At 42.7% G+C, this 24,195-nt stretch overlaps 1 protein-coding gene across 1 annotated transcript; it reads left to right on the forward strand.

Annotated features, from left to right (window-relative positions):
• Positions 1 to 218: 218 nt before the first annotated feature.
• On the forward strand, positions 219 to 23,033 carry RSPRY1 (ring finger and SPRY domain containing 1). The gene is made up of 15 exons (XM_065733359.1): positions 219 to 402; positions 2,221 to 2,715; positions 6,133 to 6,185; positions 7,466 to 7,578; positions 9,437 to 9,563; positions 10,713 to 10,771; positions 11,505 to 11,571; positions 12,297 to 12,428; positions 13,176 to 13,291; positions 13,814 to 13,957; positions 16,339 to 16,450; positions 16,848 to 16,950; positions 18,206 to 18,358; positions 20,571 to 20,675; positions 21,565 to 23,033. Exons 2-15 carry the CDS (start codon positions 2,369 to 2,371, stop codon positions 21,659 to 21,661), a joined length of 1,728 nt encoding a protein of 575 aa, XP_065589431.1. The 5' UTR covers positions 219 to 402; positions 2,221 to 2,368; the 3' UTR covers positions 21,662 to 23,033.
• The last annotated feature ends 1,162 nt before the right edge of the window (positions 23,034 to 24,195 follow it).

Here is a 24,195-nt window from a genome sequence, read left to right on the forward strand (position 1 = left end):
AAATAAGGGGAGTTAATTGTCATTGTTAGAATACCCTGAGTTGGATGGGACACACAGGAATCCTGGAGTCCAATCCCTAAACCTACTGCTGTTCCTCCTGCAAGCAGTAATCTGAGGGTGACTCGATGACATGGTGGTGCAGGGGTGGGGGGGGGAGAGGTGCATCAGTCTGGGAGGCAGTTTCCAAATGAATTGTTCTTCCTTTCTGTTTTCAGAGACTCTTTGGTGTGTCTTGTAAAGGTGAAAGCAGTTGGCCGTGCTGATTCACTGCCCACCATCAAGACATGCACAGTGCTGCTGCTCCCAATACAGATGTGTCTGCAACCTGCAGAAATACAGTCTGCTTCTGCTACAGTGCTTTATGAGCATGCCCAGCTGTTCCTGAACCGGACACACCTAAGGGTGAGTTGATCACAGTCACTTGTTTTCAGTACTTCAGTATCGTGTTACTGAAATACCCTTACATGATCTGGATACACAGATGCTTATTTTTCCCTTAGGATGGCATGTTGTGCATTTAATGTAACTAGTTCTTCCTTTAAATGTTGTTTGTATTTTTTTTGCTCGTATTAGGCTTTTGGTCTTTAAGGTTTTGATCATTTGAACTGGTGTGGCTGTGGTCTTGCCCAGCTTCACTTAAGGTCTCTGCATCTCTGGCAGCCTTCCATCTGCTGTCTCCTTGCTGTCTGAGCTGCTCTGGCTCAGGTGGATAACTTCTGAGCCTGCAGTCCCATGTCTTGCTGTGCTCCAGCTACTTAGAGAACAAGGCAAGCGTGCTGTGGTACTGAAGCCATTGTTTCTTGAAGCAGGACTCAAGATGTTGAATTTATGGCCTTTAATACGCCACGATGAGCTTTGTTTTCCCAATTCACCTTCACTTACCTTGCTAGCACTGCACTGAAAGATAACGTACTTAAGACAAACAGGACAATCCAGGAGAGCTCATTTGTAGTGATTTCTCAGTGATGGCTGTCCATTCGAATCCTTGATGTTACACGTGCTCCTGGGACTGGTGGCTGGCTTCCCAAATCATGTTGCTGTGATTTTTCTCCTAAATAGCAGTCAGCAATTGCCCAGTTGCCAGTTGGCTGAGATGTCAGGGCGCCCTTCGTATTTAAAAGGTGGTAACTGCCTTCCATTTCCTTCTGATTTCCTCTGACGTGAGATTATTTAATAGTTGTAGAGCAGTAATATCCAGGTATTCACCATTCTCACTTAAATTCTTAGAAGAATAACATGCATTTTGTCTTCAGAGTTGCTTATCGATCCTGGCGTGCTTGAAGTGCCTACGTAGCAAGTGGTGTCTTTAGTAGGGCTTTATTTTAGTTGGGACTTCATATAAGACCATGTAGAAATGTACCCTATGGCTTGCAAAAATAACTTCTGACCAGGCAGGGTTTGGAATGCAATTGTTCTTGCTAACGTTCCCAATTCAGTGTAGTGAATGTCCTACAACTCCAGTTACTGCTGGGCCTGTAGTTGATTCAGACCCTTTGAAGTGAGAACAAAATGATGACTGAATTGGTCTCCCTTCCCAAAAAAGGGAAGGGCTGATTGATGCTAGAAGCAAAGTCACTCTCACAGAAAACACCCCTTTCAAGATCTGTTCCATTTTCAGGCCTTAAAGTAGGGGTTGTTAAAATGTTTGTTGCTGCTGCTTTGGATGAGGATCCAGTTGAAGCAGACGTGTTCTGAAGAGATGTCTTTGCAGGCAGATGGACTCAGCACTTGGTTCAGTCCACTTCCTGCTGCAGCAGGCCACATCTGTAGGACTAGCTCTTGGGAAATTGGGCTGACTTGCTGAATCTGTCTCAAAATTAGTTTGAGTATTCCTAATGTGAAATCAGAATCGTACGCGTTTGATTGCTGAAGCACTATGTCTGTACGGGCAGTAAAGAGAACATGAAACTGTGGTTTATTAGGACATAAAAGGTGGCAGTGTACTGGGCTTAAAGGACAGGATTGTTCCTCAAAAGCCAAAAAAATGTGCAAGGACTGAAAGATAACAGGTGGTGTAAAAATGAAGCGTGGGGAAAAGCGACCCAAGCAGTGAACTTCCTGCTCTTCCCCATTCCTCCTTTCCCCTGTGCCCATGGATTGCAGATGCAAACTGCACGTTGCTCAGGTGTTCTGTATGCTGTGAATAGCTGTTTAGTAATACAGGAATTCTTCTGCTACTCAGATTTCAGACTGACTCTTGTTTTGGATTTGCTTTTTCAGGCCTCCTTCTGGATGACCGATGTCTATTGTAACCGATTATCTCAGAAATTAAGTCTCCAACTTCCATTCGTTCCAGCTGGTAGCAACGCGTAGAATGCAAACAGACGCAATTCAGGATCACACAAACATTGCTCTTAAAACTTCCTAGATGATTGTAGTTGCTTTCCTTGTGTTCTATGCTAGCAGAAGCCTTTTCCAAGGTTTGCTGTTGACTCTAGAGCAGCACGTTCCCCGCTTGCTGGGAGCCTTGGGGGCTGGCACGATGGGAAACTCGTGTGTTTGCCGCGATGACAGCGGAGCAGAAGACAACTTGGAGTCTCAGAGCCGGCAAACAGAGAGCAGTAGGGTACGTGCACCTGATGGAAGGAGCCACCCAAGGGACCCAGTCCGACCACCCAGGAGGGGGCGAGGGCCTCATGAGCCGAGAAGGAAAAAACAGAATGTGGATGGGCTAGTACTTGACACACTGGCTGTAATTCGGACGTTAGTAGATAAGTAAGTACCACCTCAAGGAATAATTCAACATGAATGAAAGTACAATGTTCTTGTCTTCTCTCAAACTGTGACTCCATCCTCTCACCGATCTCCACCTGGCCCTCCCTGAAGCAGCAGCGTGTTTCCATCTGGAGGCTTAGGAGAGGAGCACCTTTCCTAGGTAATAGCCATAGCTCCTGAGCGCCCAGATACAGACTCTTGCAGGAGCTGAGGAGCTTTCTCACATTCCTGTGTGGGCCTACACCCAGATGGGATGAGGAGTGTGCTCAGTATGGCATATCTGGCATAGACACGCAGCTTAGGCAGCGGTGAACCTTACAGAGTTTGGCAACTTCTGTCCTAAACATTGATTTCTAAGCAAGGTTTCTATTTTCAGGCTGGATCTACTTGGGAAATGGCTGAACAAAATTGAGAGCTTTGCTCGTTGTCAGTCTGCATGAAGAGACTGAGGTTTTCTTTCTAAGTACTTTTTAAAGACTGCATGTTGTGACTGTTCAGCTTACGATTGCAGTATTGCATTCCTTGCATGCTCAAAGCATCCACTGAGGCCGTGTGGGGTATTTATGGGTACACTTATTTGGGCTGTTTTGTTTTGTTTGCATTACTTTCTATGGAGCTCTATAAAAGGACCTCAGAAGTGGAGGATTAAGTTAGCTCTTTCGGCTTAGGTGCAGGTTAGGAATCAGAAAGACTGGAACAGAAGGGAAAATGTTATTGTAGCTTCACAACTGGGATTTGAGTTTGAGTTGGATGAGGCTCAGGATGAGCCTTGACTCGTTTACCTGTATCCTTGCTCTGGAACATGCCTGTGAAGGAGGAGTTTGTTTTTCTGTCATAAAATACGTAGCTGGAAATAGCAGAATTTGAGCATGAGAGTTGTGAGTGGTGTTGGCTGCGTGCAGTTGGGGCTGGGAGGGGATTGGTGTGGTGGTAGTGGTCATTGTCGTTGCTCTTGGCTTTTTACCTCTCACTTTCAGATCTGTCTTCAAAACATTAAGTGAAAATTGTGCAGAATTCATGAAGGTCTCTCCCTGATCTCTCACACCTTCCCCTTTCCCCTACAGTTATCTCCCTAGGCTGTTTCACAACACTTGTGTATGTAGTTGTTCCTGTTGCTCTTGCAATCAGTTTTGTAATCTTGTAAGTACTTTCCTTTGCTGCTGAATGATAATAAGCACAGTCACTGATCCTGGAGTCCTATTTCCAACAAATTCCTCAGGCTGTGGTGTTTTGTTCCACTGGCACAGTGAAGTACTCCCTTAGACTCACATAACCACAGGATCGTGAAGGTAGGAAAAGACATCTGAGATCATCTGGTCCAGCTGCCAACCCGTTACCACCATGCCCACTAAACCACGTCCCTCAGTGCCATGTGTGTTGGAAGGGACCTCTGGAAGTTCATCGCTGTGACCTCTGGCTTAGACCTGATGACAGCAAGTTGCTCAGGGCCTTGTCAAATGTTGAACGATTCCAGGAAGTGCCAACTGGGTCCCTTTTCCAACAGGCTCCCATTTTTTGCACAGGGGATCCCAGAAATGCATACTGTACTCCTGATACTGACTCACCATGGTCGTAGTGGTCTGTTAGTTGCATGTTAAGGCAGTTGATGAGACAACTATTGGTTGTATAACAGCCAAATATTACAAGACTCCATTCTCTAGGACGAAGACCTGTGGCTGCAAATAGTGACGGAGCATCCTCATGAGGCAGGTTGTCTAAATACACCTGAAAGAAGTTTAAGGAACCTTCTTGTGAGACTTCAAGCTAATGATGGCCCTTCTTAGGTAAACTGGAAAACACTTGAGGAAGGAAGAAGAAAACCCACATCTGGAAGTTTTGTTTTCCAGTGAGTAAGTCTGTAGGGTTAAGTATGTTCTGTTGTCTCCTGTTTCTTCGTAGAGCTGGATTTTTCTGGAACCACTGCAACTGAAACAAAAGGAAGTGGTAGGGAAGGTGACAAATTTCAAAGGCCATGCACAAGTAGAATAACCTTAAATGGAGACACACGTAACGCTCAGTTGGAGATGTAGATAGTACAGCAATGAGGAGTCAGAGATCGGAGTCCGGGCAGTGGGAGACCCAAACCTTCCTGGCAGTCCTCTTCTGAACTCTGTAATAAAGTCTAGCACCTGAGGATGCTGTGAGATCAGCTGTAAATTGAGCTGTTGCATGATCTGTAATGAACACTTGCTTTCTCTGCTTATTGTTTGAGATTTGATTTTTTTCTTGTCCGGATATTTCTGGCTCCTAGAAGGAAAGGAGTACAGTTCCACTTCCTAGCCACAGGAGAATACTGTTTTTTGCCATTTATACAGAGCACTGTATGTTTCCTAATAGTTAAATGCTAGTGTGGATGTTTGGAAATTGAGTAATCAAAGTGGCGAATGAGTGGGATGAGACTGATAACAACACCATCCTTTTTATCATAACCTTTGCTTTTTTTTCCTGTGGTAATTAATAGGAAATGTTATTGTTCCTTGTGAAGAAAAGCTTGTCTTTTTATCCTGTGTTCAGCCAAAACAGATTCCTTTCCTGATTTTTCCAGAGTAACTAGCTTAACTGTCTGCGTGATGAACCTGTGCTGAAATCTTCTAAAATCTTTGTGTTCAGCATTTCCAGTTTTATTTTGAAGGTGTACGATGGAGATCGATTGTAGAACATGTTGTTCCACATCTAGGATTGGTTCATAATGCTGAAGTAGCACTGAGTTACAGCATTTAGGATGTGCTGCCGCATAAGCTTTTGTGGTCCTGGAGATGCTTACTCCACAGGGCTTGGAGACTTTGCTTTGGGTACTTCCAATGGCAGTGCTCTGATAAGCAGACCTGGACAGAGGTTCTTGCCCTTGTTCCATCAAAGCAAGCTGAGAAGCGAATCTAACCTGAATTATTACTATTTTTCCACAGTGGAAAGGGAATTAGGGTGAATATTTCCTGGTAAACTGCCTTAACGTTTTCCTGCTGCTCTTGTTAATGAGTCAGTAGTGTGTGGTGCTGCTAGATAGCTTGCCTTTCAATTAAGGGAAGGGGGAGCACAGTTCTGATTCTGATAAATGTGTTTATGGCACATCTCTTGTGCACTGCTCTTGGTACACTTTGTGACCTCTCTTACTTACTCTGAGGAAGTCTGCTCATGAATAGCAGTAGGCCTAAGCAGTGTGTTTAGATTCTAGACCTGCAGATATGGGTAACAATTTCATACACCAGCTACTGTAGGTATGCAGGTGTTTTAAGCCAGAAAACGGCCTATAATTCCATCTGCATTTCAGGTCTGAAAATAGCATTCGTGCACTGCAGCCAGTGTAACTTCCTCTTTGTTAAATACTCACTGGATTCATTTTGTGTGTCTTACTGTTTTATTCAGTGTATTGTACGGAAGGTTGTGCATAAACGTTGACCTGTGTAATATCTCTTTCAGTGACCAGGAGCCTCCTTATTCAATGATCACGTTGCATGAAATGGCAGAAACAGGTACCAAGGCACTGTGTTGGGCATTTCAGTTGTGACTCTAAAGGAAAACAAACATTATTTGCAAAATAATTGCACTGCTACTATGAGTTCTGTGGATTTGCTGTGGCTTTGGGGACTTGGGCTCCAAAACACAGTTCTGCCCTTTGTTCACTGAGACGATGGGCAGTTGAGTTTTTTTGAGCTCTGTTACACTTCCTGTGTGAGCAATCCAGTGCAAACACATGAAACCTTAAGCCACAAAGAATGGCTATTTGCACAAGGGCAGAGCTGGCCTGTGTATGTAAACACGGTTCAAAAGATGTACTTCACCATTGCCAAATGCTCCTTGCCTTTTGTCTAGGTTTTTGCCGTCCTTGGACCTCCAGATTATGGATGTGGTTGGTTCCAATACTGTAATCAAGTTCTGCAGGCAGAACTTGTCTATACGAGGGTTACTTTATCTGTTATGGGAGGAGGAAACCATCCAAGTGGAGACCTGTACCAAATTTCTGCTTCAGTTTAATGAAGCCTCTTAACAGAGTTGGCGTTGGTCCCAGATAATGTGTTTCTGTATTAAAATAAGCTGATCAATGTGATTAGATATTAGAAAAATTCAGGAAAATATGTTTTGGAGTACTGTGCTAACAAATTCTAGCATGAGAAGTGTTATATGTGTTTACTTGTCATTGTGGAAGGGAGCACAAAGTCTCCAACCTCACCTGTATGCAGGTGCAGACAATTATTTTTACTTCTCATGCAACTTTTCTTGTAAATTTGCTTACTCTTTTAGCTGTTGATGAACATCTAATCGATTTACATTGAGTAGACAAGGCCTCCCACCTATACTATTTCCTTATGTAATCAGGCTTTCTTCAGGAGGCCAGACACAAGGGAACCTAATGCTCTGAGGTCCACGTTACTTGCTTTCTTGCTGGCCAGGCATATCTTCTCAACATCATCAGGAGTGCAGTGTTCAACACTTGACATTGGACCCTGAACTCTTGAGTTAGGACACTGGAACCAAGTGCTTGTCCACAGATAGGAGCGTTCCTCCCTGAAGTGTGCTCTGACCTGGGCAGGGCTGTTCTCCAAACAATAACGATGTTTGCTATTATTCCTTGAAATTAGGCTTGCAAGCTATGAACTAAGACATTGTTATCAGATTTAAAACATGGGTTATTTTTCCATGTGTCTATGAGCTCACTGAGAGATTTCAGTGATTGAAAGCTGAAGTTTACATTGCTGATGTATTTTGAACACTCTGCTCGTTCTGAACATCACTTCTGTTTTGTGGTTGACAGATGAAGGCTGGCTGGAAGTTGTCCAGTCTTTAATAAGAGTTATTCCACTCGAGGATCCGCTGGGACCGGCTGTTATAACACTGCTGCTTGATGAATGCCCATTGCCAACAAAGGTAAGTTGAAACAGAGTGCTTATGTGCAGCTGGATTTCAGTTGGCCCTGGTTGCCGTGATAGTTTCTGGGTGGGTTTTGGTTGTGCAAGATGGGTAACTGCTCAGAAATCGGGTGTAGTTTGTAGCTTTGAGTAATTCCTGGTGAGCTGGCGTCTAATTACTACTTAATACTAGAAGCAGTGTAGTAGAAGATGGAAAAAACACGGCTTTCTGAGGAAGAACAAGAGGACTTTGGTCCTTAGCTGCTTCCATTGTCCTCTTGTTCTGCCATGCAGTGCCTGTGCTGTGCACTGAGCACCTGTGGGTGTTCTGCTGTCTTTTCTGAAGTTCTGAAACTGCATTTGTACCCCTCACTGTTTGACCATAAGAGGCAATGGGATGATTCCTTCTGGGATTCAGAGGCATTTTCCCTATTGCAATCTCTTTACACCACAACAAAGCACAAGGAGTTACAGCTGTGGGATCTGCAGGTCATGTGCAGCCTATTAAAGTCTTTGTTGTTCGTTTTTATTTCCATGCTCAGACTAAGTTTAAATATTTGATCTTTAGGGTTTTAAGTCAGTGCCCAACTCCTGCTACAGCTGGAGAACAGTAGCAGGCTGGTTTTTGTTCTGTTATGGGAGGCTGTGAAGTCCATAAAGTCGAAATGGCAGCACAGTAAGCTGTTCAGTCTATAAAGTCTTTATTTAACTTGAAGTAGATGATGTCTGTGAAGGTTTTAATAACATCGAGAGGCAGTACAGGGTATGTGGAGAGTCTAATTTTAGTTAGTTTTTTCCATTCCAAGTCTCTGGCTCAGTCATCCTTTCTTCTCTCACCATTCTTTCCACTTAATGTCAGTCCTGTTCATCAGCTCTGTTTTTGTGGTGTTTGTTTTGGGAGAGGAGAATAACTGCTTTTCAGACTTATCTCTACAAATTTCACGCTGTGGTGCAGAAAATTGATTTAAGCATGGATCAGACTGCTGTTTGAACAGCAAATAAGCATCCAACTTGAGCAGTACTATTTTTTCTTCAAAAGGCTTGCTGATGACTTCAGTATGAGAAGTTCTATTTTAGTTAGATCCTAGCCTGAGATTATGTAGTTTATATTTGAATCAGCTGAAATTTTCATGAAGTCTGGAAAGTTAGGGGAATTTAGAAATCCTGGAGGGCAGAGTTCTCTCTGGATCCTTTGGCTCTGCATTAACCCCTAACTACACTGAAAATGAGAGTTGGGATCTAAACCTATGTCTATTTTTGTACTGCTTGAATGGAAAGCACAGCGATTTCAGTTTATTACCTTTATGGTTATTTAATAAATTAGTGTGACTACAGAAACCCACATATGTTTTGAAGGATACCATTTTAGGACTTCTTGCAGAGCTGGCAGCATCCTAAATTGATACAGCCATGGGTATCACTGGTATTGTCTGCCTGTTCTTAGTATCAAATTCCTCTTGCTGTAAGTGGCTCACTCGTCTATGCCTGGAAGATGCTGGTAATAACAATGACTAACAGACTTAAAAAAAAAAAAAAGCTGTAATTACAGCTCTTTTTTTTTTACTTTGAACTTTTCTTCCCATTTGTTCTTTGTTATTTTATCTTAGAAGATAACCATCCCATGCTGTCTGGTTTTGGGGATACAGCGTCGAAGTAATATGTCATAATCATAGAATCATTGAGGTTGAAAAAGACCTCTGAGATCACTTAGTCCAGCCATCCACTTACCTCCAGTGTTGCCCACTAAGCCATATTCCTCAGTGCCCTATTGACAAGTTTCTTGAACGCCTCCAGGGACAGTGACTCCAACTATATATACCGAGTTGGGGGAAAAGTGCGTACCTCACGGTGAAGAGATTTCTGATTTTCTTTTTCAGGATGCATTACAGAAGTTAACTGAAATATTAAACTTAAGTGGAGCTGCTGCTTGCCAGGATGCTTGCCACCCTGCCAAGCATCGGAATACAACTGCGGTGCTGGGCTGTTTGGCTGAGAAGTTAGCAGGTAAAGCCAAGGGCTTGTTCTGAAAGCTTGCTGAGTACCTGTGTCTTTCACACCCCAATCCAAACTACTTGAGTTTTCTTAGAACTGAATAATGTCCTGCATGAGGGGAACGCTTTGTCTCACAGGTTTGACCCGTTCCACTCTGATTAAAATGTTCAGTCATCAGTCGGGATCTGAATGAGTCATTAAAGCCCCAGATACTTAAAAACAACAAATTCTTTTGATGGCTGGTTTGCAGCTCGAAACCTGTGTTTGTGGATCAGTGTTCATGCTTATAATATGTGGTCTAAGCATTGGTAATCAGTCTTTTCTCTAGTCCTAGTCCAGCTCTCAGAATTACTGTGAGCACCTGGTTCTGTAGTCAGTAGGCAAGAGTATTAACTCAATAGTTTTGGAGCTGGGAGAGAGAGAGAAGAAAGATGCTGTTTCTGCTGAACATGTACTGTTCTGCTGTAGCTAGCTGAGGTTTTCTCTGCTGTGCTACTTAAATGGTTGGTGGTGGGTTTCCATTTTAAGGTGACTTTTCACACCAAACTTTTTAGCTCCCTAAGTGCCGTGTTGGGAACCAGTGATGAAGTTTACTTCCCTCTGATGGTCTTTGTACCTAACATTGAGCTCCCATCCTGAGGAAAAGGGAACGGAGGAAAAAGTAGTTGTCTAGTATCACCTGATGGTTATTAGAAATACAGTTTCACTGTGTCTGTCAAAGTAAAGAGAGCAGGAAGCATTTTGCACTGTAATATTTCTACCTTCTTGTTACTGAAATGAGACCCAATGACTACTAATTGCAGCAGCTCAGGCAGCAAATCTGTTAATGTTGTGCTGGAATCTGCTACAGCTTTTCAGAGTTCAAGATGCTGGAGCTTGATTCCCTTGCATCTCTCTTGAACGAGCAGGCAGTACTTCAGGGTAGCTTTTTTAATTGGCTGCTTGCCACAATACTGCTGCAGATTGTGTAGTTCACGGTCACATAGGCTGCACTGGACACCCAGTGAGGCTTATTTAGAGCTACTGGTAGATGGATCCAGTCTTCACGTGCTCCCTCTGCAGCCAAACTTTTTATTCTATATTAACACTTCTCAGCAGTGGTGAATGTATGGTAGTTCCGTACAGTTAGCTGACAAGATCTAACTTGTAATGTTTTTACAGGTCCTGCAAGTATAGGCTTACTCAGCCCAGGCATATTGGAATATTTACTTCACAGCTTGGTAAGTGTCTTCAGTCCATCAGTCTGTATCCATACATTGTGATTAGAAGAGCTTTGTGTGAAAAGTTTGGGTTGTGTTTGGTAAATTCTGATGATGTACAGAAGATTGAGATTTAAGTTCAGAAAGTCCTAGTGAAAATATCCCCTAAAAAAAACCTCAAGACCTTGCTCTTTCTATCCTCTAGTTTTAAGAAAATATTTACAGTAACCAGGTCTTGCTGCATATTGTGATACTAAGGGCTTCTCATCAGTATTCCCCTGTTCTGTTGTCAAGTGCAAACTTTTTTTCCCCTTCCTCTGCAATAATTATTTTAGATTATTGCTTCATGCTTAAAGTGTTTCTCTTTGTGTTCTTGGTTTGTTGTTATTGTTGGTTAAAGGGTTCGGTGCTCTCATTTTAATGCTAATGACTTAAAAATCAATTCTGATTCCACTTGTTGGCTCAGTTGCATAAGTGTGGGACTGGTGTGAGGTGAAAAGATGGCCATTTTGAGGAACTGGTCTAGTAGGCCTGCTTGGTTGCTTCAAGCTGCTATGACCTCTGGAAGGGTGGGCAGAAAGTTCATCCATCCTGTTGCCCTAAGCATCCTGATCTGCTTGAACCAAGTGTTGACAGAAGGAGGGAGTGGGTGACTTTAGGAGGTTCCTTTTAACCTAGGGCATTGGGTGACAAGGAGCTCTTGCTACCCATCTGAATCATGTACTCACTAACTATTCTTACTGCCCACGTTTAGAATTTCCAGTCCCATCCGACAGTGATGCTTTTTGCACTAATAGCACTGGAGAAGTTTGCACAGACAAGTAAGTATCAGCCTGATGCTGCTCCTGACAGCAACATTACAGCTTCTGTGGTGTGTGGTTGTCATTTGTTTCATCTGATCACGATTGCTGTAAGCAAGAAGGACTGGATTGCTAGAAACACAAACGTAGAACTATTGGTGCACTTAGAAGCAGGAAGAAATATTGACTGTATTAGTGACACACCTCTGACCCTCAAAACCTTGGAGTTATTTGCTGAAGCTCAGTGCAGAGCTCATCAGTTGGAAACTGCTGCCTAAAGTCTTATGACATGAGGCTGTTGTCAGTGGGATATATCTGTATTAAAGAGCTTGAGAACAGTGATGATTGGGTGCGTGCGGGCAGGAAAAAGTATTTATTGCTTTAATGACACCCACACCCACAAACCCCTGAGAGTTTTGCTGGAACTCAGTACTTCTCAACAAGCAATTGCATCATAAAGAGTTACAACATAAAACCTTTGTTACTGGAAAATAATAATAATCTGCATTACGATGGAGAACAGCCGTGGTCTGATTGTCTCTGGTCTCACTGCGGAGAGGTGCTATATCTGATTGCAGTTAGCTTGGGAGTGCAAGTTGAAGCTGTTTGTAACACTGAGATGTAAAGTTGGTGTGCTGGTTTTTTTTTCCTGTTGTTTTTTGTTCTTACTGCATTTGCACAGCGTTACTTTTCTTAACGCACTGTTGGTTTATAGGAGTTTCTGTTTTTTTGCTCTTAAATTGCAGGTGAAAATAAAATGACAGTTTCTGAATCCCGCATTAGCGACCAACTGATCTTGCTAGAGAAATGGACAGATCACCCAGACTATCTGAAACGCCAGGTTGGATTCTGTGCCCAGTGGAGTTTAGACAATCTGTGTAGGTATAGCAAAGGGATGGATTCGTGTAATGGTAGTTTTCCAAGGAGAAAGGTTTGAGGACCTGGTAGTTTCCAATGTTAAATTTGGGAAAACAGGTTTGTTGGGCTTGTAGCACTCCAGTCAGTGTAGGGTAGGCCAATGGTGGTCGTTTAGGTAGTTGTTTGTAACAAATTAGGGAAATAAAAGTGGCCTTAAGATGAGATCTTGATTTGTAAATTAATGTATACATGTCAGCAATTTGATGTGTGGTAAGATAAATGCTTCAGTTCCTCCCACGTGAAAAGGGGAAGGCAGGAGAGCTGCTTTGGCTCAGTTAACGTTCATCACCCACTTGAAACTGAGCGAGTAGAGGACTGTTTTTGTGTTCCCTGTCTCCACAATCTTTGCCATGTGATGAATTGGGAAAAGCCTGTCCAACTGAATATACAAATACAATGGTAAACCCTGAAGCAATTGGCATCTTGGTATGAACTTGCATGCCTTTTGTTTGCCTGTGGATTTCCTGAAAGCAATATTCAGGCTGCAGAAGCTCTGGTCAGAGTTATCTATTACATTCTGATGTTTAGGGGATGTTTAACACTATCATTGTGAGTGATGGTGTTTCCCTGTGGGCAGAACGTCAATATTTCATTCATTTATGCCAGAAGTGAGCTGGATCCTGACAAGAATGATGTTTTATTGCTGTATGAAATGTTCAAAATGAAGCTTTGCTGCAGCAGTCATTTGAACTGATTTTATTTTGCAGTTCTAAAAGAAGGCAGGCAGTTTACATACGAGAAGGTTGACTTGACCAACATCAGGGCTATGCTGAACAGCAATGATGTCAGTGAATACCTGAAGATATCACCACATGGCTTAGAGGTAGGATGTCATGTCAGGGTTTCAACTGGAGAAAAAACGAGTAAAGTAATGCCTATATTCAGTATGGTGAGGGGCAGCTCACTTTTCCCTAAAACTGTTTCAACTGAAACTGTTCACCAGCACGATTCCTGCTGCTTGTCTTGCTGAATCTTGAGGCACCTATGGGAGCAGGATTCTTAACCATGTTTCTCTCTCTGTTGCTTTTTTTCTCTACTTTACAGGTGAATTCTCTTGACAGCCAATGACGTAGGTCTTCCCGTCTTGGTTGCTTTTGCCTTTAAATATTTAAAATTGATTCAATTGACTTTACTTCCTCACTTCTCTTATCACTAACCACATTTCAGCCTGTCACTGTCATTTCAGACCAAGCACCATCTCATCTCAGCAGTAATTGAAATTATATTACCTCTAACATCATGCCTATGTACTCTTATATGCAAGAAACTTCTTCCAGGGGAAAAAAAAAGAGTTTGTTGACATGCTTCTTGTGTAGGAAATGAACTTTTGGTTTGGTTTTGGCAGGCTCGATGTGATGCCTCATCTTTTGAAAGCGTTCGGTGTACGTTCTGCGTTGATTCTGGAGTTTGGTACTATGAAGTTACAGTAATCACTTCAGGAGTGATGCAGATAGGATGGGCTACCAAAGACAGCAAGTTTCTCAATCATGTGAGTACATGCAGTGTTACCTAGTCAATAGTGTGCTTCAGTGCTTCTCTACTTTCAGGGCATAGGAGAATAACACTGGTTATTCTGTGGTAGTAAGTGGGCACTTATTCCTTTCCCTAAATTTTCCTGCACTTCTGCAAAGCTGTTTTTTATTGATGCAGGTGTAGCACAAGGAAGGAGTGGATTGTCATTGCAGCAGGCTGACACTGGTCACGCATTGTGTAATTGCTGGCAATTACAGCATGTCTGCTTGCCATTGTCTGGAAGTTATAGGGACATGGCTTGTGTCTTGTGCTTTATCCTCTTCTTAGAAACTCTGTAGTCTTCAGGTAACAGCAGTGGTTTCTGTCAGTTTTTTGTGAAGCAAACAATTTATCACTAAGAACTAGGAGATTGTCATGCACTCATTTTCACACAGGTCATCAAACAGTCATTTGATGAAATCTCTTTAGCATATATTCCTATTACATTCATTTTCCCTAGGGAAATAATTCTTTCATTTGACTTTAGGATGATGCAGAGTCATTGGTCCTGCTGGTAGAAGCAATGTGATGCAGTTCAGGATCGTGGCAGCTTTTTGATGAAACAGAAGTGTTACAGAAGGACTGAATTCTCTGCCTTCTTGCCTTTATACTGATAATACAGAATAATTATGCTTTCTTATTTACAGTTTGCTTTGTTCTCACTCTCATGGAGCTAGCTTAGTGTCTTATTCTGGATATTCTTTCCTGTATTTAATTTTTAAAGTTATGGTCTTCCTAGCACTTAAGTATAATGTGCCACGTGAACATGAAGTTCAGACCTATAAAGAAGAAGCTCTGCTAATGTTAGAGATGGAGCTAGGACCTCTTTCTCCTTAAATATTCATGGTAACTCTGCATGGCTGTCAGCCTCAATATGCTGTAGCATATTTGCTTCTGTATTTTCATACCACTGAGAAAACGTACTGACTGCTACCCAAGAAACTTGTGTGCTTCAGCTTAGAACTTTCCTCATTATCAGCTTTCCAAAGTCAGCTACTGTCAAGTTCATTAAAGCACAAGTTAAAATTTCAGTTCAGAAGGCTTAAGTGGTGTTGGCTGGGATGGAAATACAGAACTGAGATCTTAAGTTGACAATCCTACTGGCTGAGCTTGACAAGAAACATACCTGTAATCCTACTTTATTGTTGTTAGTACATGGTTTTCTGTTCCCCCTTGGGATTTCAGGAGAAGTGTTTACTTACTTTGAATGTAGAGGTAAGCAGTGAAACCTACTCGTTTCTGATTATTATAGAAAGTCATTCTATGGCTGTGTCAAATGCATAAGTTAATGTGAAGATAAGCCAAATACTGATGTGTGAGTAAATATTGGTTGGGGGCTGTGAGAAACACGTGCTGAGGAGATAAATGGAAACATCAGTGGCAAGAAACTCACAGGAATGGGAGGGTGAGATGGTGGTGGCCTTACTCACCATCTAACTTGAATCTTCTTATGGTCTTTCTGCGCTTTTTTTCCATTTATCAATGTAAATAGCCTTGTCTTCTGCTGGTACATGACAAGCAGTCCAGTCCCACTATTCTAGCATGGAATTCAGTGCTGCTTTAAATTTAGCTAAGCAAACAAAAGAAACACAACCAAACCCTCCAGACCTGTCCTAAGCACAGGCATTGTTGTTGGTGAGTGTAAATGGAAACTGTTTGAAGTGAAAGACAGTGTGTCTGCCTTTAGGATGCTAAGAGGTTTAAAAGATTTTTCCCACTTACTGTTAAGGAGCTTGTTGTGTATGCATTTTTCTGTCTGCTTCCTGTACAAGGTATGAAAACAGAAGCTATCATGTCTGAGCTGGGTGATTCTCTGTCGGTCTGGTTGTTTTGCTGGTGACTAAATGCTGCTGGCATATAAGTTCATCAGGCTTCTAACTGAAATGTAAGGGGCAGAATACACAGCACATTCAGTGAAGGCTCTGTGGGACCATTATCTCTTCGTGTGCTGTGTGTTCTGGTCACGGGTGGGTGTGGTGTGGGTATCTGTTACAAGGCTGTGACTTCAAGACAGCAGAGGGGTTATGTGCCTGTGTGGGCTTCTTAAGCTTCCAGAATCGAAGATAGCTGTTCAGCTACTGGACTTGAGATCTTTAAATAGATGACAAAAAAGTCAGTAGACAACAGAACTTGAGCTCACAGAGACTGAAAAACAATTCAGGGAGGATATCCCTTTCTTTTATTCCTCTTACCCTGACAATCTCATTTTGATGTGAAAATGAAGCCAAGGCTCTACTGAGAAACAAGAGAAGAGATGGGGGGAACCCATGCTGCTCTTGGAGGAGTGGTTTAGTTGATGCTTTAGCACATCTGTGTGAGGAATGGCTGTGGGCTGAAATGCTTCTCCTTTTCCTAAAGGAAGGTTATGGCATTGGAGATGATGAGTATTCCTGTGCGTACGATGGCTGCCGGCAGCTGATTTGGTATAATGCCAGAAGTAAACCACATTCCCATCCCTGCTGGAAAGAAGGTATTCGGTCTATATTCACTCTCCTGCTGTTCCTCCTGACTGAGTTTCTGCACAGGATTTTTCCTTTTGCAGGCATGTGGAATACAGAGCTTGGTATTAGGTGTGACTGAAGTAGTTACTGCCTAATCCTGATGATGTGTGGAGTAATTGCAGTGCCTCTACTAGTACTTGCAGTGGTTGAAAGATGCAAAGTGGGCACCCTACTCTGGCAGACTAAAATACTTTATTGAGCACATTGCCCCATTTTTTGCTAGTGCAGCCTGTTCCATGCTATTTCTTTTGCTGCTCTCACTCTTGGGAGACAGCTCACTAAGTTGTGATAGCTCTGTACAACTGTATCAGTTATTGATGGGTAATGTAATTGAATGGTTTAAATGATCACTGTTTTGCATTTAAGGAGACATAATAGGATTTCTACTAGACTTGCAAGAAAAGCAAATGATCTTCTATTTAAATGGAAACCAACTTCCTGCTGAGAAGCAAGTCTTTTCATCAGCTGTGTAAGTATGTGCTCAGTGGCAGTGACAGCGACCTGTATGGATAATAGCTCTAATTATGTGGAAAAAAAATCCGTTAGAAAAGTTAACTCCCAACTAAAAGTTGCTTAGAAATGTCACAGCTTAACAGGGGATGTGTGAATTCTGAAGAGCACACTGACTTGCTGCACTGCAGTGGGGTCGGGGCCTGCAGTAGTGTACTGAATATTGACAACAAGATCTCTCTGACAACATTTGAGAATGGTGTTAGGCTAATATTTCTAACTGTTGCAATTAACATGTGATTGATTCCTCTGACTGGCACGGAGAAGTTCAGCATTTCAGCTCTGCTAAGCTGGAGTGACAGTTGAGAGAGGCTTCCTATGCAGCTTAATTAAACACTACAATCTTTTCTAAATGGACATCACTGTGCTAATGACTTCACTTGTGTTTTCTCCTCAAAACAAAGCTCAGGATGCAAGCAAGACAGAAGCAGCACAGCGTAAAGTCTTAAAAATATCTTGCTTATCCAGCTTGTATCTCTTTTCACACGGAGTATAGCACTTAGGTACTTACCAGACTCTTCTATGCAGTTAGAAATTACAGTATTATTCAGCCTTTCTGTTGATAAAACTGAAAGAGGTGATGGCTCTGGTGTGCTGGAGGTGTCTGCGTGGCTGTGAAGCAGACAGCTGTCCTAGGGTAATCCTGCAGGGGCAAGGGGAGACAGATGGGCATGGTGCTAAGGGAGCTCACAGTCCTGAATTCACGGTGCACACCACTCATAAGGAACTTGTACAAGCTCTGCAAGTTTGCCAGGCTTGTGCCTGATCACATAAGGCAGCCAGGAGCAGCAGGCACGTGGGTCTCCCCAGTGGCTGACAGTGCTGCAAATGCACTAAACAGTTGTTTGGGAGGAAAATGTTATTTCCAGTTCTGGTACTGAAGGAGAGACCTGAACTGATTGATGTAAAGAGGATCAGGCTGTGGGCTGTTGGGATGTATGTGTTTGCTCTTACTGTAAGTGTGACTAATCCTTGTTGTAGAGTAAGCAGCCTTTATTGGTTGACTCGGGTGTAAAGTCTTGTAAAATGTGGCAGTAAATTCCAAGGCTGAGAACTAAGGAAGGATGGTATGAGGTGTGTCAGAGGTTTTTCTTCCATCTATAGCTTAACCAGATCTATTGAAGAGCGTTTTCTTTGTTTCAGGGTGTATTTTTGATTGATAAAGCATCTTACTGCTGTCAGTCATCCTAAAATGTTTTTCCCTCACCTTGCAGATCTGGCTTTTTTGCTGCAGCTAGTTTCATGTCTTACCAGCAATGTGAGTTCAACTTCGGGGCAAAACCTTTCAAGTACCCACCACCAATGAAATTTAGTACCTTTAATGATTATGCCTTTCTGACAGCAGAAGAGAAGATCATTTTGCCAAGGTAAATCCCTTTGTCTGAGGATGGAGAAATAATACTTCTGAGCTGTGCAGCCTTACACTGTACTTGTAGAAGTTATCTTTTCTGAGCTCATACCTCCCCTGTCTATACTGGAAAAGGATCATGCCATGGGTATAACAAGTAGAGCAGGAAGTACACAGACAAATACCATTAAAGTAATCCTTTGCATTATTAGGCTGATTTAAAATTAACTACTGTTGCACAGTAAAGTGGACTAAAAGTGTCTCGCGTTGTGTAAGAACAATTAGGTTGATTGAAGAGCTGTAATTTTAATTAAAAAGTGTCTCATTTAAAATTGACCTAATTTGATGTTGGTAGCTGAGCATCATCTTGTTTGGCTTTTCTGATTCCAATGGAAGTTAACCCCTTTTATTGAATTCTAGCAACAGAGGTTATTGAAACTTCAAACAAAGTGTTTAGCCACCTAAATGTGAATCCACCCAGGCACAATTTGGCTAAATGCTTCCTGAACCTCCTGTGTTTTTTGGCAGGTTTGAGACCTAACAGCTTTTCTGGATTTAGGTCATTGGTAATGAAACAGTTTTCTGGAATGCACACAGTAACAGAAGAAGTGTGTATCCCAGCTTTCCAACTTCAATGGCTCTCTAGGCTGTTGTTTATGTATGTGGTTCGAAGACTCTTTTGTTGCTTCTCATTAAGTTGGAAGTGGGTACCCCAGCCATGAGAAGTGCAGATTGGTTTTGGATTGTCTCGCTGATTGTTCCAGTGGGTTATGTGCTTGAATAGCACGTTACTTAAAAATAGAAAACCTACCTTACTCTTGGATCTGAGCCTGTGGCATGGGATACTGAGTTTATGCAAAGAGAAAATGAAATCCAGCCTGCAAGACAATTTGCACGTCCCTGTAGCAAGAGTAATTCGCACCTGCTTGATGCTGAAGGTGTTTTAAGTGAGAGTCTGATTTAATTCATTAAGATGATCTGTTAATTATCATTCTTGATCAGCTCTTTTTCACAGCAGGTGTCTTAATAGTTTCATGCTCCAGATGAGGACTTTGGCAGCTTTTAGCTGCATCACTGTGGCCCTGGCTTCGTCACTGGTGTCACTGTGGCCTTGGTTTTGCAGTGTTGAAGCAGTAGGTGCAATAACAAGGCTTTGGTTGTGACAAAAGCTGTACAGGAGGAGGAGGAGCTGAGGAGCTGGCTTCCTGTTGCTATCTGGCTGGAGACATTCCCCTCCTGTGTTGGTGCCTGCTCGCTATGCCACAGCACTGAAAGGCTCCATTCAGTGTTGGACACTGCTGCTCTTTGTGTGGAGGGGGTATGATGTTAGCTGACACGATCTGAGCTGTTCAGTAGTCGTATGCCAATCATAATCTACAAGACAGCTTTGATGTTAACAGGGAGTTGGGGAAAAAAAAAAAGCTAGGACCCAAGGTGGGACACCAGTTATCCATCACAGAGGTTGTCACCAACTCCTGTGGGGTTGTGCTGGATGCAATGGATGCCACCGACTGGCTTTATCTTGTAGCAAGCATCCCAAATCTGAAATGTCATATTTCAGCAAAGATGGGAGCTCTGCCAGTTTGCTCCAGTATCACCTGCTGGCCAGGAATGTTGCATGGACTGCTTTTATCACGAGGAATGTAATGTGTGCACTTGCATAGAGACATGTATGTTTGGAGGTATGAATACTGTTTATTACTGATGGCATCTGTGTATTTATATTGCATGTGTAATTGGATATATGTATATAGAGTATTTACATTTGAAATGTTCTAAGGAGCCCTTTGTACAACATATATGCCAAAGAGATGGGAGTGTATGTTGTCTTCCCTTGTGGCATTTGCCATGCTGGGCTATCAGTTTTCAATCTATATTCCTCTAAACTGTGTTACAGGGTTTCCAAGCTTTGTTGATAGGTGCTATTTTCCTCTTTAAAATACACAGACACAACAGTTTTATGGAAGTGTTCACCTCTGAGGGCTACAAATGTAATCTAACCCATTGTCCCTTTCTGATAGACCAGAACAGGGGAACAAAGGCTGCTCAGAACAACTCTGAGTTGCCTCTAAGCCTGAGCCTTGTCTCTAAGGCTCTTTTGTGCTGTAGGTTTTATCAGTGTTTGTCAGCAGTAGTGTTGAGCAGCACGAGCACGGGTTGTGTTGGTCTTGATGCAACACTCAAAGTAGTTTAGAGCCCAGCTAATGTGGGGGATCCATCTCTTTCTTCAGACACAGGCGCCTGGCTTTGCTGAAGCAAGTGAGCATCAGAGAGAACTGCTGCACGCTTTGCTGTGATGAGGTAGCAGACACAGAACTCAGGCCGTGTGGACACAGGTAAAAGCTGTTTCTTTTTTAAAAGCAAATCAAAAAAATCAACCAAGACACAACGTCTGTGGTTGACGTGCATCTTGGGTGAGGTCAGGTGCAGTCCCTGCTTGTCTTGATTGACTTTAGAGCACAAAGAAAGTAATAACTTAGTGTTTTAAGGATGTGTCTGGTGGCAATTAAGCACAGGCTTCTGCCTTTCCTACCAGCCTTGTTGGGTACAGTGGCTGTATGAGTATGCTAGCTCTGGGCAAAGAACAGCACAGTCTAACTTCTTGATCTCAAAGGTTTTGCTGATGAATACTGACTTAATAGAGATGCTGCACAATCCAAGCCACGTGAGGAGAGTAGAAAACTCATTGTGCACCCAGATGTTCATTAAAACATTGATTAAGCATTCAATAAGTTGATCATCAGAAGTCACACATTTCTACAAAAGATAAAAATGGGGCAGCAGTGTATTAATATTTCAGTAACCTGGTACTTTCCTACATTGAAGTAGTCTAAGACACTTGGTCTCTGTGATCTGAGAGGTCTTTTCTGACCTTAATTCTGTGATTCTCAGTAGCCAACTGGGAAGTTAATGCAGTAAAGTCTAAAGAATAAAGTAAAGAAAGTAAAGAATCAAAGAGTGCAAGTGTAATCCTGACTGACCACACCAGCACTTCGAGGTCTGAGGGATCCTGAGCAGCAGGAGCTCCTCTCAAAGTGTGTGGATGCACAACACCTGACTTGCAGTTCCCAACCTCCACACTGAAAGACTTACCTTCATTGTTTTTTGTTGGTTTTTTTTTAGCAAGCTAAATAAGCTGTTTAATATGTATTTTTTCTTCTTTTAGCTTTGTAAATATTTGTGAATGCTGTAAATCCAGGCTTCAACTTTTTCTTTCTCCTCCAGTGACCTGTGCATGGAGTGTGCCTTGCAACTGGAGACCTGCCCTTTGTGTCGACAGGAAATACAGACCCGAGTCAGACAGATCTCCCACATTTCATGACACACGTGAAGTACTACAGACTTGTTTTTAATGAACTCCAACCAATACAGAAAGGGGAAAACATCTCTAACCAACCTTTACGCACATAGAACCATAGCCATGGCCAGATTTCATGCTAAACTGTAAGCTGATTATCTTTATATTACAACAGCAAAAAAAAAAAAATTGTTAAAAAGCTTTTTCAGGTTGCCAGCAGCAGGAATTGGTTTCATCAGTAAGGAAAGCTGGTAGTTTGGTGTGTTATGGCTATTGGTTCCTCCAAGCAAGAGCATAGGAGGGCGTCTCTCTTCCTCCCCTTTTCCTTCTCGCCTGTCGCAAGTGCTGAAAAAATTTGCACTGGAAGTACACATACAATGCATTTCAGAAAAGAAATATCTCCTAAAGCAGGGCCGTTCTGTCTCGTGCTCCAAAGTCTCTATTTTTGGCTGAAGTCAGTGCTAAGAACGAATGCCAGTGTTTCTTGTTTAATGTAGCCTCCTGCTGGTCAGAGACTATATCTTCCAACAGTGGATATTAAACTGCTCCAAGACTTGATCTGTACACAGACACGTTTGAAAGGACAGCGTGGAGACTGGAGAGAAATTCACATTTTAATAACTCGGTGATTCCAAAGAAAATTCTGATTTGTTTTTAACTGTTAAAAAGATTGGTGGTATTTTCAAGTACATAATGTTTCTGATGCTTTTAACTTCAATATCCACATTTTTTTGTGAGGATATAATTTTTCGGGAGGTATTCTTAACTAATTATAATGCTGGACTGGAATTAATTTGATATTTTGGGTATTTTTTAAGGTATCTGCAAACATCTTTTTTTAATTAGTATTCTTTTTGAAGGTTATGTTCACTTTGGAAAATATTGAGCTAACTTAAAAGACTAGAAAAGAGTTCTGGGCCAGTGTATTTGAAGGGGGGGAAATGCTACTTGGATACCAAGTTCAGTCTTACTCTGTAACTCGTTAAACATGCACCTTGCTTGCCATGTGTCAGTCCTGCTCTGAGCAGGTTTGGGGCCACACTTTGTATTTTTGGTAGGGATCATACATGGGGGAATGTCTGCTCCACTTGAGTTACACATTTGTGACGTTCGTGTGTTAAAGATGTATTTCAGTGGCAGCTTTTGACCACTTTATTAGGTTTCTCCAAGGAATCAGGGTTCACACCTGGTGTTGGTGAAGTAGCACAAAAGTCAGTGGAGTTATGCTTATTTTGCACCAACTGAGGATATAACTCTCTCTTCCAAGACTTGTACAGGTTGCTTTTTTTAAGTTATTGGGATATATAGGAGGACTCTGCTAGTTCATATGTAATTTACACCATAGATGCCCCTCTTCTCGGTAGCGATTCAGTAGTGGAGACTGTTGCAGTGAATTATCATGCTGGGAGGTATTTTATTTTAAAATCTTCTATCATCTCTGCTGTCAAGCTGAGTTCTGTACCTCATGCTGAGTACTTTTGCTTCCCATAGACCTAGGAGTTGCAAGCACCGCACCCAGGTCCCAGCATCAAGCTGTCAAAGCAGTTCCTCTCACATTCTGCCTTCCCAAACTCAAGGGTGCTGAATCTCATGCAGAGAAGGAGAGGGGGAAGAAGTCCCCCCTGAGCCTCTCGTAAGTTGTTCACTAGGAAAGGTCTGTGTGTCGTTTTCTTGTTGACTTTTTTTCCAAATACAGACTGAATTGGGAGTGGAGCGAGGGTTGTTCTCCTTGCTAAAAATGTGAATTCTCTTCCAACAGTTTTGATGGAGGTCAGGATGGCAAACAGGTGCCTGGGGCACTTCATTTCCTCGCAGGCTGTACTTTGCAAAGTTCAGGTGTTCTCCACTTTGCCATTCTGCTTCTCAGAATCTTTTGAGATGAAATTCCAGACGCTTCCAAATGCGATGATAGGCACAAAGCGCACTGTAGGGGTAAAAGTGGGACAGAACCACTTTGAACTCTGCCTTAATAGATGCCACTAACTCTAGGCTTTGGTTTCCCTGGCCAGGATTAACCGAGGCAGAACTTCCTGAAGTGCCTAGGAATCCTGGTCTGTACCGAGTGCTGTATGAGATCAGGCTCCGAGGCCCGTGCCTGCAGAGGTGTGTAGGTGTCCCATTGAAACAGAGGGACCAAAGGGCCTTTGTGGATGTGGTCTGAGTGCCCATGTGCTTTCTTGACAAGAACACCCGAATGCTTTAGAAGAGCACTTTGCCCCATGCTGCTGGCACTGGGCAGAGGGAGTCAGTGGCACGGGAGGGAGCTCTGTTGCAGAGGACTGTCCTATTCATTTCACATATGGAAAGGCTGTGGCTGTGGCTGGCTCGGTGAAGCAGGCCTGTGTGTGCCGTGGGGGTTCCCTGGGGTGGGAAACCCAAGACGGGGAGTAATGGAGCGTGGCATAGTCGTCTGTTCAAAAATAAAACGTCTCGAAGAGTGTTTGCCGTGCGTTTGTTCTTCTGCTCGTGATGGGGGTTGGGGTTGCAGCCCCAGAGCTGTAGGGGGAAGCTCATGCAAGCACAGACCCTTCCCCACCCCATTCCCCCTCATCCAGGCA

Source organism: Cyrtonyx montezumae, unplaced genomic scaffold (assembly GCF_038088225.1).
Source record: "Cyrtonyx montezumae isolate F1298 unplaced genomic scaffold, pur_monq_1.0 scaffold_17, whole genome shotgun sequence".
Lineage (NCBI taxonomy): Eukaryota > Metazoa > Chordata > Aves > Galliformes > Odontophoridae > Cyrtonyx > Cyrtonyx montezumae.